The sequence below is a fragment of the Podarcis melisellensis genome (genome assembly GCF_964234715.1).
Source record: "Podarcis melisellensis genome assembly, chromosome: 6".
Lineage (NCBI taxonomy): Eukaryota > Metazoa > Chordata > Lepidosauria > Squamata > Lacertidae > Podarcis > Podarcis melisellensis.
The window spans coordinates 7,426,064-7,444,661 of record NC_138538.1 but is presented as its reverse complement, the minus strand read 5'-3'; the positions used below and the strand labels follow the sequence as shown (position 1 = coordinate 7,444,661).

Genomic DNA, 18,598 nt, shown 5'->3' with positions numbered 1-18,598 from the left:
GACAGTGGAATTTGCTGCCAAGGAGTGTGGTGGAGTCTCCTTCTTTGGAGGTCTTTAAGCAGAGGCTTGACAGCCATATGTCAGGAGTGCTCTGATGGTGTTTCCTGCTTGGCAGGGGGTTGGACTCGATGGCCCTTGTGGTCTCTTCCAACTCTAGGATTCTATGATTCTGTGTGTAATTTAAATTAAAGAAAATTATTTAAAATAACAAAACAAAAACAAAACCCACCATTTCCCCTCCCGTCCTCATCACGTTACCTTCGCAGCAGTCCTGCCAGAGTCGCAGATCCACTTCCGGGATCTCATCGCAGCTGACCATGCCCTGTGGGTAGGCTGCGACCCGGAAAACATCCTTCTGCAGCTGCCTGATGTGGTCGCTGTTGTCACAGATGATGCGGGCGAGAGACACCTGCCTTATCTGTGTGAGCTGGGCAGGGCTGAGCACACCTGGGTTCTCGTACCAAAACCTGATGGGGGAAATTGCACGCAAGAGCATCAGCGATGGACCTGTTAACAGCAAGCAAGGGATGCGAGGACAAGGTGGGGAGCCTTTGGTCTTCAGGAAGAAGAGGAGTTTGGATTTGATATCCCGCTTTATCACTACCCGAAGGAGTCTCAAAGCGGCTAACATTCTCCTTTCCCTTCCTCCCCCACAACAAACACTCTGTGAGGTGAGTGAGGCTGAAAGACTTCAAGGAAGTGTGACTTCTTTGTGGAAGTCGTTAAATTGCAGCTGTTGTATAAAGGATTGTTATTTTGACTGGAGTGTAATTGGAATTAATAAGATTTTTTGGAACGCAGAAATAAAGTAAATCATCAAATCATTAATTCTAGCACGCAGGGTGTCACCTAAATTGCATAATTTGGCATCTGAACGATTGGTATTAATGATTGTATTATAATTTGGCATTGTTATAATGAGGCTATTATTGGATTATTGTAGTTGAAAACTAATAAAAATTATTATCAGAAGATTCTTAATCTCCGGTGTACAGGCTGGTAAATGTGAAATGTTTACGCATGCAGGTTTATTGCAGCAGAAGCACAGCAGCAATATAGGTGAATGAGATATCACTATAGACAAACATGTCTATAGACAAACAAATACCTTACACTAGGGCTGCCATACGTCTGGGATTTCTCGGACATATCCAGGATTTGTCTGTCGGAAATAGCGTCCGGGCAGAATAGACGAAAATCAATAAAAATGTCAGGGAAAACCCATGTGGGAAGTGATGATTTTTTTGGTGAATTTCCTTAAAAATAGGTCAAACGCTTCAAAAACCTTGACATCTGCTGGGAGGGCGTTCCACAGGGGAGGTGCCACTACCAAGAAGGCCCTCTGCCTGGTCCCTGTAACCTCACTTCTCGCAGGGAGGGAACTGCCAGAAGGCCCTCCGCACAGGACCTCAGTGTCCGGGCTGAATGATGGGGGTGGAGATGCTCCTTCAGGTATACTGGACTGAGGCCATTTAGGGCTTTAAAGGTCAGCACCAACACTTTGAATTGTGCTCGGAAACATACTGGGAGCCAATGCAGATCTCTCAGGACCGGTGTTATGTGGTCTTGGTGGCCACTCCCAGTCACCAGTCTAGCTGCCACATTCTGGATTAATTGCAGTTTCCGGGTCACCTTCAAAGGTAGCCCCACATAGAGCGTGTTGCAGTAGTCAAAGCAGGAGATAACCAGAGCATGCACCACTCTGGAGAGACACTCTGAGGGCAGGTAGGGTCCCAGCCTGCATACCAGATGGAGCTGGTAGATAGCTGCCCTGGACACAGAATTAACCTGCACCTCCATGGACAGCTGTGAGTCCAGAATGATTCCTAGGCTGCGCACCTGGTCCTTGGAGTCATAGAGTTGGAAGGGACCCGGAGGACCATCTCGTCCAACCCCCCATAACGCAGGAATATGCAGCTGCCCCATATGGGGAATTGAACCTACAACCTTGGCATTTGTCAGCACCTTGCTCAAACCAACCGAGCTATCCAGTTGATTTGTGCTGGTGGACCGGTTGCCACTCTCATCTTGAGGCCTGGTGACTGAGGGCTGTGACTGTGTGCTGCTCTCCGCTGGCAGAGATCAGCTGTTGTAGGAGTAGGATCCAACGGGGAGACGTCTAAACCCTGAGGGTTCGCCAAATCAAAAGAACAACTCCCTCAGATGGAATAGCAAATGGACTTGACTTGGCTTACCTGTCTCCATCTCGGAGTCTTCGAAACTGAGTCGCTAATAAGCACATGAGTGTCGGCCCCACTCTGGTGCCCGGGACAAGGTCCTCCACCATCAGGGCAGGAAACAAGTCGATGTTCTTTGTAATTCCATATAAACTGCAGAGGGAGAGGGGAAAGAGATCCGCTGGAGGAGCAAACGTTTGCCTGGTGTGTGTGAATGTTGTGGCCCTGCAGATTTTGCTGAGCTCTAACTCCCATCAGCTGGGACGCGGGTGGCACTGTGGGTTAAACCACAGAGCCTAGGACTTGCCGATCAGAAGGTCGGCGGTTCGATTCCCCGCGACAGGGTGAGCTCCCGTTGCTCGGTCCCTGCTCCTGCCAACCTAGCAGTTTGAAAGCACGTCAAAGTGCAAGTAGATAAATAGGTACTGCTCCGGCGGGAAGGTAAACGGGGTTTCCGTGCGCTGCTCTGGTTCGCCACAAGCAGCTTAGTCATGCTGGCCACATGACCCGGAAGCTGTACACCGGCTCCCTCGGCCAATAAAGCAAGATGAGCACCACAACCCCAGAGTCAGTCACGACTGGACCTAATGGTTAGGGGTCCCTTTACCCTTTACCTAACTCCCATCAGCCCCCAACTACTACGGCCCATGTCTGGAATGATGGGAGCTGTAGTTCAATAGCATTTGGAGGTCCTCAGTCTCTTCCCCATACTGACCTAGGAGGGTATCTGCAGTATGGCTTAAAAAGACCTGAGGGGAGATCGTAACTTTGTGAAGGGTGCCGGGTGCCTCTAGTGGAGAATCTGAAGTACCCACACCAAGCTGCAGTTCCCAGGATTCTTTGGGGGAAGCCATGACAGGTCAGGGCCAACAGAGGCATTACAGACATGGCGGATCTGTGTTCAGATCTTTCAGCTTTATTGTTGTGGCTGCTGCTGCTGCTGCTGTGAAGCCAGTGTGAGGGGACCCATGTTTGATCAGAGGGGCAATGCCAGGGTAGGAGATATTCAGCCCTCTCCCATGTTGTTTCTCTAATGCAAATTGGGAACAACTGTGGCTCAGTGATACGGGTCCCAGAAGCACAGTCTGAAACTCTGGAGTGTCCATACAGGTACTTGTATTTTGCTCACTTTGTGGAAATTGGGGGGATTAAATAGTCCCCATCACCGCCACAGATTCTCTGATAAAAATAGTCTCCCTCCTAGAAAAAGAAAGTTTTTAAAAGTTAGGATACCTAATCACCAGTCTCTCCTGTCACATCTGATTTGACTCTTAAAAAGGTAAAGGGACCCCTGACAGTTAAGTCCAGTCGTGAACGACTCTGGGGTTGCAGCACTCAACTCGCTTTACTGGCTGAGGGAGCCAACGTTTGTTCGCAGACAGTTTTTCCAGGTTATGTGGCCAGCATGACTAAGCCGCTTCTGGCGAACCAGAGCAGCGCACAGAAACGCCATTTGCCTTCCTGCCGGAGCGGTACCTATTTATCTACTTGCACTTTGACGTGCTTTAGAACTGCTAGGTTGGCAGGAGCTGGGGCCAAGCAACGGGAGCTCACCCCGTCGCGGGATTTGAACCGCCGACCTTCTCATCGACAAGCCTTAGGCTCAGTAGTTTAGACCACAGCGCCACCCGCGTCCCTTGATTTGACTCTTAAAGCAGCATAAAACTAGGATAGGTTTGCAGTGCAGATATACCTTTGGCAATCTTCAAGATACTTGCAGTGACTGAGTCAATTCTTGCTATGGACTGCAGTCTGACATGGAACAGAGGCATGTAAACACTACAAAAGTGTTCACTTTTGTTGCTAAAGGCAATATAATTTGTGGCTAGAGGACTTTGACTCCCATCAGCCTCTCCTAGTGGGGCCTACGATCAGGGAAGATGTGAGTTGCTGCCCAGCAAGATTTGGAACCACAGGTTCTCTGCGCCTGACCTAGAGCAACAAAAGTAAATGGTCTCATGTGCTGGGGTCGGGGGAGGAAGCAGGAAGGCTGGAGTTTGGTTGTTGCACAAAGGAGATACCTAAAGGAGGGTTGGTTACAATCGTCGCTGACCTCTCTGGTGCCCTGTGGCCGAGGTGTCCTACCTCCTGAGCTTCTCCCTGATTTCGAGGTTCCTAATCTCGTTCTTGAGGTCGTCGAACTCCTGCGCGGACGTGAGGTTGCAGAAGACCCGGAAATCGTTGTAAGGGGGGATGCCGTGGTCGCGCCCCCTCTGGATGTTGATGGCTGCCAGGTCCAGAGAGACGGAATGGGCCATGGAGAAGAGCTTCTCGGTCAGCTCCATGTTCAAGAGTTCGGAAGGCACTCGCATTTTCCCGGGGACCCCAAAGAGTCCGCGGAGAAGCGGGTCGATGCCGCCTTCCTGGGTGATCCTGAATGGCGAGAAGAAGGCCTTGTGAAGAGGGAGGTGGCCCTGCCGGGTGGGCTGGAAAGTCTCGTTGAGCCGGTAGAGCAGAGGGTTGATGAGGGTGTGGCCGAAGCGGAAGGCGGCTGTGGCGAAGGCGTTCAGGATGCCAGCGTTGGTGTTGGGCTCGTAGCCTTTGTACTCCCCCAAGACCTTCATCCCGGCTTCCCCGAAGATCTTGGGCAACCAGTGCGAGTACGTGATGTGCTGCATCTCGGCCCCCACGATCTTCCGAGCCTCGTGGTAGATGGTATCCCCGTCCCAGTGAGGGTTCAGGGCCAGGAGCTTGGCGGCCACACGGTTATGCTCCCGGAACCACAGGGTGTGCATGGAAGTCAAGGCCAGCTGCTCGTTGGCTCGGTGGTCGCCGGCCAAGAAACACGGGACGGGACTCTCGCTCTCATCCCGCATGCATTCGGTGGGAGGCCCCACGGCAAAGGGGAGGAGGTGCTTCCCGGAGCTGGGGACCACCTGCCCTGGTTTCAGGAGCCCCCTCTGGTTGCTGAGGTCCCTCAGCTCCAGAGACTCGTGCTCCGTGCTCCCATAGACGTTGGATGCGTCGATGAACGAGGTGAGGTGGTTGATTTGCTCCCGGGCGTACACGGAGTTCATCAGCAGAGAGGTCATCCCGCTACCACACACGGGGCTGGAGCGGACGAAGAACATGCAGTGTCCGTTCCTCACCCGTGGGTCGTTTTCCGGGATCATGATGGAGAAGCAGGGAGGGTCGTTGGTGCACACCTGGCTGCACGACGCTCCATCCGAGAAGCGTGCCATGCTGATGGCCGCCACGGTCTGGTCCATGTCATGGTCCAGGAACTGTCCCCATTGCATCAGCATGTGAGTGAACTGGTCATCGGGCGTGATGGTCTCGGTGCCAATCATGGCGGTCGAGACCAAGCGAGGGAGCGGCAGGGGGAGCTCCCGGGAGTCATCGGCCAGAGAGAAGCCTCTGGGCAGGTTGAACCCGTTCTGGTAGGCCGGCTTGAGCAGGCGTTCAAAGGCGGTGAGGGAGGCTCCCCACATGGGGTGCTGAAGATTGTTGCATGAGCCGTCGTGGGTCCGGTACTTCCTGTGGAAGCAGATGTCGGAGCAGTTGGGGGTGCGGCGGTGGGCAGAGCAGCCGGACAGGTTGGCGATCATGTTCAGGTAGTGCGGGGAGACCAGGTCGTTGTAGCGGTACCCTGAAAGACCACTCCCAGAGCGTTACCCAATGGATTAGAATCAGAACAAGCATTCGCTACAAAACGAATTCCTTTTTCTAACATTGCAAATCTCACAACCTTCCCTAAACCGTCGCAGGTTTATATTTACAGTGGTGCCTCGCAAGACGAAATTAATCCGTTCCGCGAGTCTCTTCGTCTTGCGGTTTTTTCGTCTTGCGAAGCACGGCTATTGACGGCTTAGCGGCTTTAAGAAAAAGGAAACAAACTCGCAAGACGTTTTGTCTTGCGAAGCAAGCCCATAGGGAAAATCGTCTTGCGAAGCGACGCAAAAAACGAAAAACCCTTTCGTCTTGTGCGTTTTTCGTTTTGCGAGGCATTCGTCTTGCGGGGCACCACTGTATTTTTAAAGTTTCTAGCAGATGCCTAGTCCTTCAGATGGAAACTCTAATTACATATGAGCTACCGTACTGGGCCGAATATAACCTGCACCTGCAAATAAGCCACACCTTCCAAATTTTGCAGCTTGGGGGAGGCTTGGGAGCCGTGGATGGGACAGACACCCTTGCCCTGCGCTCCCGGGCTGCTCTTGGGAGGGAGCCATATCGCTTTGCCGAGGGCCTCCCCTGTCCCCCCCCCTTTGTTCCAACAGCTTGGGGGAAGCTTGGGAGCGGTGGGTGGGCTGGGCACTGTTGCCCTGCACTCCTGGGCTGCTTCCTGGGGGGGGGGCGGAGAACCACGACGCTTTGCCGACGGTGTACGGCCGCAAATATAAGCCACACTTTAACTTTTCACGATCGGAATTTGGGGGGAAAGTGTGGCTTATATTCAGGTCAATACGGTATGCCTTCTTAAGGCAAAGGAATGACCACCGAGAGGTCCTTATAGCCTTCCCTTTAACCCAAAGGTTTCTAGGCCAATGAACATTTTGTTCAAATGCAACCCATTCTCAGCATTTTATTAGAATGCAGTATACGTCCAAATAAAAACCAGAAAGGCAATTCTAGGATGGAATCTTAGCAGCAGACACACCAGTTCCTTAACTTAGTCTCCTGTACACCTGGAGGGTGGGAAAAACACTTCTTGACTTAACATGGGGAACAGAGACATAATACATAACATGCTTTCATGGTTTGTTGCTGCTGCTCAGTGGTGTCTTTATTACCTGTTCCGTTCATGTCCACAACCAAGCCTTGCTGCACATGTTCCTGGATGAGTTGCAGGGTCCTCTCGAAGATCTCTCCAGCCCGAGCTGTCTCGATGGTGTACGGATCCCGCGGGTAACGGAAAAGAGCCAGCAATTCATTAGGAGTTTTGGGTCGCCTGTCCAGAGAGGACAGAAAGCCATTTTTAAGTGGCATCGCATTTTCTAAAAGCCTCTGCATTATCGGCTGAGATACTAATACTAATCCGAGTTCTCAAACGTGCTGGTCCTAACTGCAGCCAAAATGGCTCTGTTCCTCCTGTCCACAAGAGGGCGATATCAGCAGGCTTGGGGGAATCCCGAGCTATGCAGGGGGATAAACAACCTTTCTACTCCAAAGAAAGTTCCATTCAGTTCAATGGGGCTTCCTTCCAATTGAGTGGGTATAGGATTATAGTCTTGGAAGTGGGTGGACGACGACCCCCAAAGCTACCCAGGGATGACTAAGGATGCTCAGTGGTCACACAATGCTGGCTGACTATTGGGGCAGGAGACAGAAAACTAGGGGAGGAGAGTGGAATGGAGTATCCTGAAAAAGAGCAGGCCACAATGGAACAGTTTGTCACAGCTCCCACTTGTTACTTTTACTTTCAGTTAGGGAAGCGAGAAAACGGCAGTTTCCGCTTCCACTTGCATCCGTCACAATCAGCGCCGATTCTGTTCTGCTGCAGGTTGGTTTCTGACATATACTGCATTCTTTGTCTTGCTGTCTGCTATTCACTGTGTGTTACACAACTGTTTATGTTCGTTTCCATGCTGAGGAAACATGAAAACTACCGTACTTTTTGTTGGAATTCTGCTACCCGGTCATCGGTATGTGCCTATCTGATCAGGCACCGGCTGAATTCCTTAGACCTCCCTCCGGCGTCTCCCGGCAGGATAAACAACACGAGGTCCGTTCCGGCGATTTTCCTCAGGCTGTGAGGAAAACACACCAACTGCTTCTCCTCCTCTCCTCCTCCCTGCATATCCCCAGGGAGGGGAATCAGACACAGACAGTAAACGTATCTACATGTCTTTATTTGTGTCTTTTAGCAGTCATCCAATAAACATGTCTGCTCTCTTCAACAAACAGAGAGAGACTCAGACTCCACCCATGTACATCCTGTACAGGTCATATGACAAACCCACTGAGCTAACATCCGGTGCTCAGTACAGAAAGGACTGCCCCTTTGTTCCCATGGCAACAGTCACAAACTTCCTGTTTGGCTTTCCAGCCACAAGCAGCAGACTGTGCTGCCTTTGCTTGCTGCAGCTTTGGTGCTTTAGAATAACATCCTCCCCCTAAAGTATCAATGCGTGCTGCGAGCAAAGCGTCATCCAGAGAAGAAAACAAACAGTTGTTATACTTATAACATTCCCCTGTTGTTTCAGTTCCACCCTTGGAACTACCCGCCACTGGTTTTACCAATGTACCTCTCTGGTTGTGTGACTTCCAAGGAATGAGTGCTTCTGCATTACCTTGGTTAACAACTCTCTGTTGTGCCTTTGTCTCTGACTCAGACACAGCTTCAATCTGACCTTGGTCGTTTACAACAGCAACAGTTAAGTTAGCAAACTCTTGTGAATACCTCTTGGGTGGTACACCCTTCGTTGCTCTCTCAGACCTACGTAAGAAGTGCTGCTCTTCTTTGCTTTCCGGTTCAGCCTCTGAACTCTCTGGAGAACCAGTACTAAGCTTAATCAGTGGTTCATCCTCCTCTCCTGAGGGTCTAGTCATTGTGTGAGATTTCCTCTCAATGACTGTGACAACTGAGCTTTCTGAGCTATCGCTGTCATCATCAGTACTACTGAACTCAATAAAATCAACATCATCATCATCATCAGAATCATCATCACCTGTGGGAAATGTGTGAACAATCACTCTCTCCTGTTCAGGAGCACTCTCTAGAAATTTTGTGAGAATCACCTTTCCAGATTCAGACAAAATTACTCTGTAGAGACCCTTTTCATAACCCACAAAAATGCCTCTGGCATTCTTTACTCCACCTGGAGCTTCTGTTCTCACATGAGACCCAAAAACCTTGAAATGGGCAACAGAAGGTTTTCTGTGGAACAGTTTCTCAAAAGGAGAACTTCCCAACTCTTTTGAAAACTTTCTCAACCACGTGTAACAGAATGACATTAGCGACTCAGCCCAGTACTCATGTGGCAGATGTGAACTTAGCAATTGCGCATGCATTCCCTTTTGCAATTCTTTGTTCACCCTAACACAAACACATCTATTCCAAGCTTCTTCGGAAGCTGCAAGTTTGTGTCTTATCCCTTTCTTCTTCAGGAACCTCTGGAACTCCTGTAAAAGAAAAATTGGCTTCTCATCTGTGCAAAGACAATCTATGTCAGCATCATGCATATTTTTAACCTTGTCACAAAACTCTTTAAACCTTTCTAAGGCTTCTTTCGGTCTCTCCAAAAGATAAATCCAGACAAAACCTGTAAAAGAATCAACACATATTAGGTAATACTTTGCATTGCCTCTAGATGGTTCTAAAGGACCAATCACATCAGCATACGCCCGCTGAAATGCTCTCTTGTTGACCCTCGAGGTCACCTGCTTGGCGTTCCTCTCAGCTACACCTGCAAAAGAAATCATGTTAGAATCACAAGAATTACATTTCATGTAATCACTTTGATCAAAAGTCAACAAATACAGTCCATCTTTCTCTTTGGCAGAAAGATACAACTCTCCATCTTTGTAGATCTCGCATTTCTCATCATCATAGGACAGTTTCAGTCCCTTCTTGGCAATCTGCGAAGCGCTGAGCAGATTAAACTTCAATTCTGGAATCAAGTAAACATTGCTTATAGTCAAGTTCAGACTTTTAAGATACACAGTTCCAATTCCGGTCGCTTCCAGCTTTTGACCGTTGGCTAGTTGCACAGCGAAGCTTTGCTTCTTAAACGTAGAAAATAGACCTCTGTGTCCTGTCATGTGAACTGTGGCTCCAGTGTCGATGACAAAGAAATTTCCCGCTTCTGGTGTGGCTTTTAGCGACATCAAAGCCTTTGCAGTCTTTGCCTTTGGCTTGGTGTGACCTTTGTCTGACGCCTCAGACTTTGTGGAGCTCGCCTTAGCTCCTCTGTTCTGACGTGGCTTCTTGCAGTTCCGCTGAAGATGCCCAGTCTGGTCACAATTGTAACATCGGACAACGTTCATAGCTACAGCATCTCCTCCAGTAGCTTGAGCTGTGGGGGTGTTAGAACTCCGTTCTTCCCTCCCTCTGTCCTTCACGTCCAGGGCTGCAAGCCTGTCATGTTCACAAAGAACCACGGCAAAGACCCTCTCCGACGTGAGATCAGCTGCTGGGAGAGACCCCAGCTGACTGGCAACCGTTTTGTAAGTCCGATTCAGGCTGTTGATCACCATGAAGCAAAACACTTCCTCCTGCAGACGGAAATTGCGTTCCACCATCTGTTGACGCAGAAATTTCATTTCCGTCAGGTGCGCTTGAACATCTCCATCAGGCGCAAGCCTCAGGTTGGTCAGCTTCTCAAAATACAGCAACGCTGAAGAACCTGCATCTCTCTGATGTGTCCTTCTTAGCGTGTTCCAAACATCTCTCGCGTGCTCTAAGCCTTGTATGTGGATCAACTGCGAATCTGACACACACAGAATTATAGCCGTTCTGGCCTTCACATCCTGTGACTCCCAAGCACGCGTTGGCGCTGCAGGAATGGGGTTCTCAATCACTGCAAACAGTCTCTGATTCTGCAGCAGGGCCTTCATCTTAATAGACCAAGATGCATAATTGTCACTGGTCAAAAGGGGCGGAGAAGGCAGGCCTCCCCCCTTCTTGGCATCCATTTTGAGTCCTTGCATTGACTCTTTAAAACACAAGCCTCTAAATCCAAAAGCTGGCTTGTTTACACTCTGTGCCACCTGGCAGCTCTCAACGCTGGCTGCGTTGGAAATTTCCAAGAGCTCCTCAGCCTTTGTAGTCAAAACATTCTATTGTTGCTTTCACTTCTCCTCTGTGAGGATTAGCCTTCACTGAAAGGCGTCGCTTAGCAACAGCACATTCCAATCCCTTGGAGAAGAAACCACAGGAACGTTTGGTATGCGGTTTCACTTTTAACTGGAGCTGTTTCCCATACGCTGCTCCCTCGAAGCAGAGAAATAACTCAATCTGCATCCACTCTTCTAAGCCCGAAAATCACATACCTGGGCTCCGTGGCTTTTGCTCCAGCTTGCTCTGGTCAGCTTCTGGCTGCAGAGAATCAGCTTTCTCACCTCAGGCATCCATGGAAGCCACTTCTTGATGCAGAGGGCGATGAAAACAGGAACCATCCTCTGCTACCAATGTTGGAATTCTGCTACCCGGTCATCGGTATGTGCCTATCTGATCAGGCACCGGCTGAATTCCTTAGACCTCCCTCGGGCGACTCCCGGCAGGATAAACAACACGAGGTCCGTTCCGGCGATTTTCCTCAGGCTGTGAGGAAAACACACCAACTGCTTCTCCTCCTCTCCTCCTCCCTGCATATCCCCAGGGAGGGGAATCAGACACAGACAGTAAACGTATCTACATGTCTTTATTTGTGTCTTTTAGCAGTCATCCAATAAACATGTCTGCTCTCTTCAACAAACAGAGAGAGACTCAGACTCCACCCATGTACATCCTGTACAGGTCATATGACAAACCCACTGAGCTAACATCCGGTGCTCAGTACAGAAAGGACTGCCCCTTTGTTCCCATGGCAACAGTCACAAACTTCCTGTTTGGCTTTCCAGCCACAAGCAGCAGACTGTGCTGCCTTTGCTTGCTGCAGCTTTGGTGCTTTAGAATAACACTTTTCTGTGTATTAGATGAGGTTCAACCCCCCCCCCCAAAAAAAAGAATGCTAAAAAATGGGGGGAATGCGTTTTATACATAGTCAGTGCATATTGGTGACATGGGATTGTTTGGTTCTGCTAGCTGGAGGTTGCCGCGGGGTTCTTGGTGTCTGCGAAAAGGGCTGGTGTTTATTTGCTGTTGCTGCAGCAATAAGTGTGGGTGATTTGCGGTTGCGGCAGCGCAGGTCAGACAGGTGAGCAATTTTCAGCAATATTGCCCCTACAAAAGCTCAACAACTCTGGGCAATCTCCCCCCATTTTCTTAAGTTTGAACCCCCCCAAATAGGTAGCGTCTTATACATGGGGGCATGTTATACACGTAAAAATACGGTATGTGTCATTTGCAGACTTAAGAAAACAATGATGTGAAAGATTGAATTTGCTTGGCTCATTTCCACTCCTGACCACAGTCAGACAGGTGGAATGAAGCCATTCCTGCTTCCTTTTCCATTTGCGTGGCAATTCCTACTTCCCGTGAAGTCCCTGGCCGAGTGACAATTGGGGATTCTGCTAAATTTGTGAAGATAAAGTGCTTTATATGCTTTATAACACTGAGACACCAGATGGTGCTGTGAAGTCCCGTTTTCCGCTAACGGGATTTCTCTGTATGGAATTTGCAACGTGTTTAACCGAATCGCTTCTTTGATGTGTCTAGACCCAGCCAGGGTGGGAAATGACCGCAAAACTGCCCTCCCCACACAAAATGGCTTCTGCATCTGTGCGGCCTTCCCATCTGCCCCGGTAAATGTGAATTTATTCTCCAAACGGTCTTACTTGCTAAACAGCTCGGTGCGCGTAGAATTGATGGCGTGGTCCACACTGCTGATGGCTTCTTGGATCGAGGTAGCTACAAAGGTGTCACCGCTTCTGCCAACGTTCGTAGCTTTTTTTAAACCACAAAGGTGGGGGGGGGGAAAGAGATTCAAAATTTAAACCACTTCCATTTTAGAATCATCTGCCTTTGAAAACAGTAACCTTACCGCCCAATACACCAGCTCCTAGCACATATTTTGAGTTTGCTTGGAATGTGAAAATGTCAGAACAATAAGAATAGTTTTGCTTTTTCTTGCACCCATAAATGCCTTTCCCTTGCTTTTTAGCATAACCTTCTGCACTGCACACATTGGTGGCAGAGATCTGTGTTTCAAATAAAAGGTTTCTCCAGGTTGGGCTGGAAAAGACTCCCACCTGAAACCCCATCGAGCTGCTGCCTGTCCGTGTAGACAATATAGAGCTATAGAGCCATGGTGTGACTCATAAGAAAGCTTCCTACGCTCCCTGCTGCGTTGTGTCACCCAGAGAAGGGGCTACAGGCAGGGATCTGCAAAGAATCCTTTTAATTTTATGGGGGGGGGGGAATATTTTGCAAATGTATGCAGATTTAATCAACCAGCTAATCAATCATCAAGAAAATGTACATGCTTAATCAACTAGGGTTTCTGTAACTGGGTGACAACCCTGCTTAGAAAATGTAGATCTAGAGGATTTTAATCTCACCTGTAAGGTAACAAAAACTATGGACAACTCAAAAAGTGGATAACAGATTGATATGCAGATGTAAATGTTGATATTAGGACCCATGGAAGGGAAGAGGGAAAATCTCGAGATTCAGAGCATGGATTTGCAATTGAATTTGTTGTACATTTATTTCTTTATAAAATAAAATAAAAAATATTTTTTAAAAATAAAAGAAAATGTAGATCTAGGATTGCATGTTGGTATGGATTGTATAAGGGTACAGGGGTGCAGAAAAGCCAGCCATGCAAACTGGCTCCAACTAGACCAGTCTCTGCCAATCTGGCGCCCTCAAGCTACAACTCCCATCAGCACCAGCCAGTGGGAGTTGTAGTCCGAAACAGCTGGAGGGCGCCAACTTGGGGAAGGTTGCATGACCAGGCTAACACTGCAGATGCAAAGGAAGATTGCTCTCACCTGTGATTGTCAGTTGCATGGTGCTGGAAGTGAACCCAAATGTGTTCCTGGCTACGCACTCGTACCTCCCTTGGTCAGCCATCCCCAGGTCTCGGATGGAGAGGGTCCCTTCTCTGTTGATGTGGAACTTGCCGCTCTCTGTGATCTGAATTCCTTCCTGATATGCAAGGGAAAGAGGTTTTGGAGCTTGGATAGACTAGGTTCAGCTTTGGCGCAGGCTATGCACACAGGAAGGGACACAGGTGGCACAGTCCACAGAGCCTAGGACTTGCCCATCAGAAGGTCGGCGGTTCGAATCCCCACGACGGGGTGAGCTCCTCTTGCTCAGTCCCTGCTCCTGCCAACCTAACAGTTCAAAAGCACGTCGAAGTGCAAGTAGATAAATAGGTACCGCTCCAGCGGGAAGGTAAACGGCGTTTCCGTGCGCTGCTCTGGTTTGCCAGAAGCGGCTTAGTCATGCTGGCCACATGACCCAGAAGCTGTACGCTGGCTCCCTCGGCCAGTAATGCGAGATGAGTGCCGCAACCCCAGAGTCATCTGCGACTGGACCTAATGGTCAGGGGTCCCTTTACCTTTTTATGCACACAGGAGAATGGGGTGGGAATGCATGGGGGGAGGGGTGCATCACATGTGTGAATGTTCCTCTGTGCTAAGACAAGCAAACCACAATGCAAATAGAAAATCAGTAGGTGAGCTATTTTTCTATTTCAAAGGTTGATTTTTTTAAAGAAGACTTTTACTGTACTAATGTGGAAGTGCATTCAAAACTAGAACGTATCCCTTCCAGTCTTCTTTTATGTGTTGACTGAGTCAGAAAGCCAAAACAGAGTGATGATGATGATGATTGCAAGTGTGCAAGCACTTGCTTTCCTTCAATGGATATCTGCATGTGCAAACGAATGTGTGTGACGAATTTGTTTTGGAACAAATTGTAAAGGTAAAAGACCCCTGACAGTTAAGTCCAGTCGCAGACGACTCTGGAGTTGAGGCATTCATCTCGCTTTATTGACCGAGGGAGCTGGCGTTTCTCCGCAGACAGTTTTTCCGGGTCATGTGGCCAGCATGACTAAGCTGCTTCTGGCGAAACCAGAGCAGCGCACGGAAATGCTGTTTACCTTCCTGCCATCGCAGTACCTATTTATCTACTTGAACTTTTTGGCATGCTTTCGATCGGCTAGCCCAAGAGGCTCAGTGGTTTAGACCACAGCACCACCCGCGTCCTGGAACAAATTGTACCTCCCCAGAAAAAAATGAGATGAAATTGGACACCTTGATCCCCAAACTGTGCGTGGGCTGCTTGTTTGGCACGTGCAAGTCTCCTGAAAAAACCCAATTCATGCTGACTTTGATCCAGGAAGAAACAGTTGTGTGAACTGATACATTTTGGCATCCAGCAGAATACAGTGGTACCTCGGGTTACAGATGCTTCAGGTTACAGATACTTCAGGTTACAGACTCGGCTAACCCAGAAATAGTACCTCAGGTTAAGACCTTTGCTTCAGGATGAGAACAGAAATCATGCTTTGGCGGCGCGGCGGCAGCGGGAGGCCCCATTAGCTAAAATGGTGCTTCAGGTTAAGAACAGTTTCAGGTTAAGAACGGACCTCCGGAACATATTAAGTACTTAACCTGAGGTGCCACTGTACTCGCAAGTGCAAACTAGGGCTTGCAGGCTACGGCGTCTCACCCAGCTGTCCAGCAGATGTCAGCAAAGGCATTGCAAAAATTCGATTGGCAGCAAAAGACAAGTCATCTCAGGCTACGGTCGCATGGCACATTGGGCTGTGTTCCTTCGCATGCACTCTTTACTCTTTAAAGTTCTCTTTGAGATTTGGGACAGAGGGCCGGGCTTCAGATTAGGGATGTCTGCGCTGCCTGAACTCTTTTTGGAGACCCAAAATACCGGTAACCGTTGCTCCCCCCCGGATACTGGAGGTGGTATGGAAAAGGCTTTGCACATTCAGTCCACCATTCTCTCTGTCCACAAACTGTCACCTTGGCCCATGTGATGGTGGGCTGTGGATCCCCTTGGGCAGCGCAGGTGATCTCGATGTCTTGTCCAGTCTCCGCCACCATATCTTGCGGGGGGTGAAGGAAGACCGGAATCACTGTTTAGGGCGAAGAGGAAAGAGTCAGGCAGAAACCCCAAGCCTCTCGGTCAGGAATGTTATAATAATAATAAAATTTTATTTATATCCCACCCTCCCCAGTCAAAGCCGGGCTCAGAGTGGCTAACAACAGAAAAATAATAAAGCATTCTAAAAATCAATTCATTATAAAATCAGATCAAATCAAATTAATGGCAACCATTGAGGTAGAGTTCTGTGAGGATTACCAAAGGAGGAATTCCAAGGTCTCAAATATAAAATACACACATAAGTATATACCGTAAGCCACGTGTCCGAAATAGTACAGGACTCTCCCAAATTGACCTGAAATATTTCTCTGCAAGGAGGAAGGAAATGGGAAAGCCTCTCCATTGTCTTTTGCTTACCTGTCTTAAGGGCAGATTTGTGTATGAATGAGCCTGTGACCTGGATTCAGGAATTAAAGTATTTACCATCACAAAAGAATGGCCAGGCTGCCCAGGTAAAGCAATCAGTGACCATTATCAGGAATCCTGGCAGACAGTATTTCTGCTGTAGACTGCCTCCTTCTGTGATGTTTGTATGATGTTTCGGGGGGGGGGGTGTCTTGGGCTACAGGGTGGGCAATTTCAAAAGTCTATATAAGGACTTGCGCACCATTGTTTGGAGTTCTTTCCCTCCAGGTTGTGGGGACCCTGTTGCAACAGTTTAAAAAGATCAGGCTTTGCTTCTCAATATACTCTGGTTTGCCTCTGTTATTTTCTCCTACGGATAGGGGGACCCACTTTAAGGACTCTATATGGATAATAATAATAATAATTTATTATTTATACCCCGCCCATCTGGCTGGGTTTCCCCAGCCACTCTGGGCAGCTTTCAACTGAATATTAAAAACAATACAGCACCAGACATTAAAAACTTCCCTAAACAGGGAAGGTTTGGTTTGGTTTGTTTGGACTCTTGGATACCCCATAAGGGAAAAGGAGCAGTTTTTTCTTATAACAGGAACAACTGGAGAAGACGCTCAAAGGGCCCCAGGAGGGGAAAGCGATTTGAGGAGCAGAAGATGGGAAACCAAACATACCTCGCGGAGTCACCCAGAGCTGCACAGGGGAGCTTCGGACCCCGATGGCGCTGATGGCGTGGCATTCGTACTGGCCTTGGTCGTGAAGGGCCACTCGGACCACCCTCAGGGTGCCCGTGGAGAGGATGCTGTGTCTCCGGTCGCTTGGCAACGGACCACCTAACAACAATGACATGCCGTAAGGCGGCCATGTTTGGAGTGAGTTTTTGTGGGCAAGGCCAGCTCCAGTTGGGCGTTCTTGATGAGGTGTGGTGGCAGCCCTGGGAAGATGGGCCAAGCCACATTTTTTATTTCCCACAATGCATCTAGGTGAGGAGCTGGCAGCTGCTGCAAAGGCTTGGTGCTGGTTCTGAGGAACACTGGGACTGTTTTAAGGCAGTGGTTCCCTGGGAACAGTAGTTCGTTACAGGGGTTGGGAATTGTAGCTCTGCAAGTGGGCCATTACAGTTTGCAGGATTGCCTGGGGGGCGTCACATGCTTTAAATGTGCATTGGATGTGCTTTGAATGCATGGTGTGGATCTGGTAATTTATGACCCCTTAAGATGTTAATAATAATAATAATAATAATAATAATAATAATAATAATAATAATAATTTATACCCCACCCATCCGGCTGGGTTTCCCCATCCACTCTGGGCGGTTCCCAACAGAATATTCATTAAAAAGCGATAAAACATCAAACATGAAAAACTTCCCTGAACAGGCTTGCCTTCAGATGTCTTCTAAAATTCAGAGAGTAGTTTATTTCCTTGACATCTGGTGGGAGGGCGTTCCACAGGGCGGGTGCCACTACCGAGAAGGCCCTCTGCCTGGTTCCCCCTTCACTTCTTGCAGGAAGGGAACAGCCAGAAGGCCCTCGGAGCTGGACCTCAGTGTCTGAGCTGAACAATGGGGGTGGAGACGCTCCTTCAGGTATACAGGACCAAGGCTGTTTAGGGCTTTAAAGGTCAGCGCCAACACTTGGAATTGTGCTCAGAAATGTACTGGGAGCCAATGGAGATCTTTCAGGACCGGTGTTATATGGTCTCAGCGGCCGCTCCCAGTCACTCAGAAACATACCAATTCAAAGCACACTGGTCTGAGCTTTGGAAAGGCTGAGTGGGGCACTAGCTTGGCACGTGAGCATTATACAGGGCACATTGTGCCCTGGGATCTCTTGGCAGAATTACCTATGCAGTGAGGTTACTCCACACAGTGCTGAAAGAACCCACTTCCTGTTGATCCACGGGAGAGCAGTTGCCCAGTGATAGCTGCAGTTAGGTCATCTATGTGAATACACCATTGGCCCAGATTATTAAAAGCTAAAAGCTAAAAGCAGGCAAGCAAAGAGCCTTTGTGGCCTCTCGGTCTTTCAACCTCTGAGGGAGAGTGATAGACCCGACCAACCCAGCCTGATCCTCCAGAGGTTTTGGATAGCAACTTCGCATCACCTCTGTGCTGTCCAGGGCTGAGGGACGTTGTAATCCAAAACATCCTGAGGGCACCAAACTGATGAAGGCTGGGTACTATGCATGCTGCATGTTTATAGCTTCTGGAGTCTTCAAATCATTACAGAAGAACAGGGAGAACAAAGAATACCTGCTCTCGTCCAGGCGATGACTGGCAGCGGACGGCCTTCTGCGGAGCAGGGAAAGTCAACGCTTTGGCCCTCCGTTACGGTCTGGTCGGTGGGAATGATCAAAAACTTAGGAGTATCTGAGGGAGGGGAAA

The 18,598-nt window shown here is 48.9% G+C and overlaps 1 protein-coding gene across 4 annotated transcripts in view; it reads right to left on the bottom strand.

The window, feature by feature from the left end:
- Nucleotides 1-18,598, bottom strand: part of LOC309372766 (peroxidasin homolog) — a 71,209-nt gene that overhangs the window by 8,559 nt on the left and 44,052 nt on the right. For all 4 annotated transcript variants that reach the window (XM_081916639.1, XM_081916638.1, XM_081916640.1 and 1 more), the window contains 9 exons: nucleotides 18,467-18,583; nucleotides 16,887-17,045; nucleotides 15,711-15,823; nucleotides 13,716-13,872; nucleotides 12,558-12,666; nucleotides 6,911-7,068; nucleotides 4,263-5,766; nucleotides 2,196-2,330; nucleotides 259-467 (listed from right to left, as the gene is read on the bottom strand). In XM_081916639.1, the coding sequence (XP_081772765.1) occupies nucleotides 259-467; nucleotides 2,196-2,330; nucleotides 4,263-5,766; nucleotides 6,911-7,068; nucleotides 12,558-12,666; nucleotides 13,716-13,872; nucleotides 15,711-15,823; nucleotides 16,887-17,045; nucleotides 18,467-18,583 (2,661 nt within the window). The remainder of the gene's footprint in view (nucleotides 1-258; nucleotides 468-2,195; nucleotides 2,331-4,262; nucleotides 5,767-6,910; nucleotides 7,069-12,557; nucleotides 12,667-13,715; nucleotides 13,873-15,710; nucleotides 15,824-16,886; nucleotides 17,046-18,466; nucleotides 18,584-18,598) is intronic.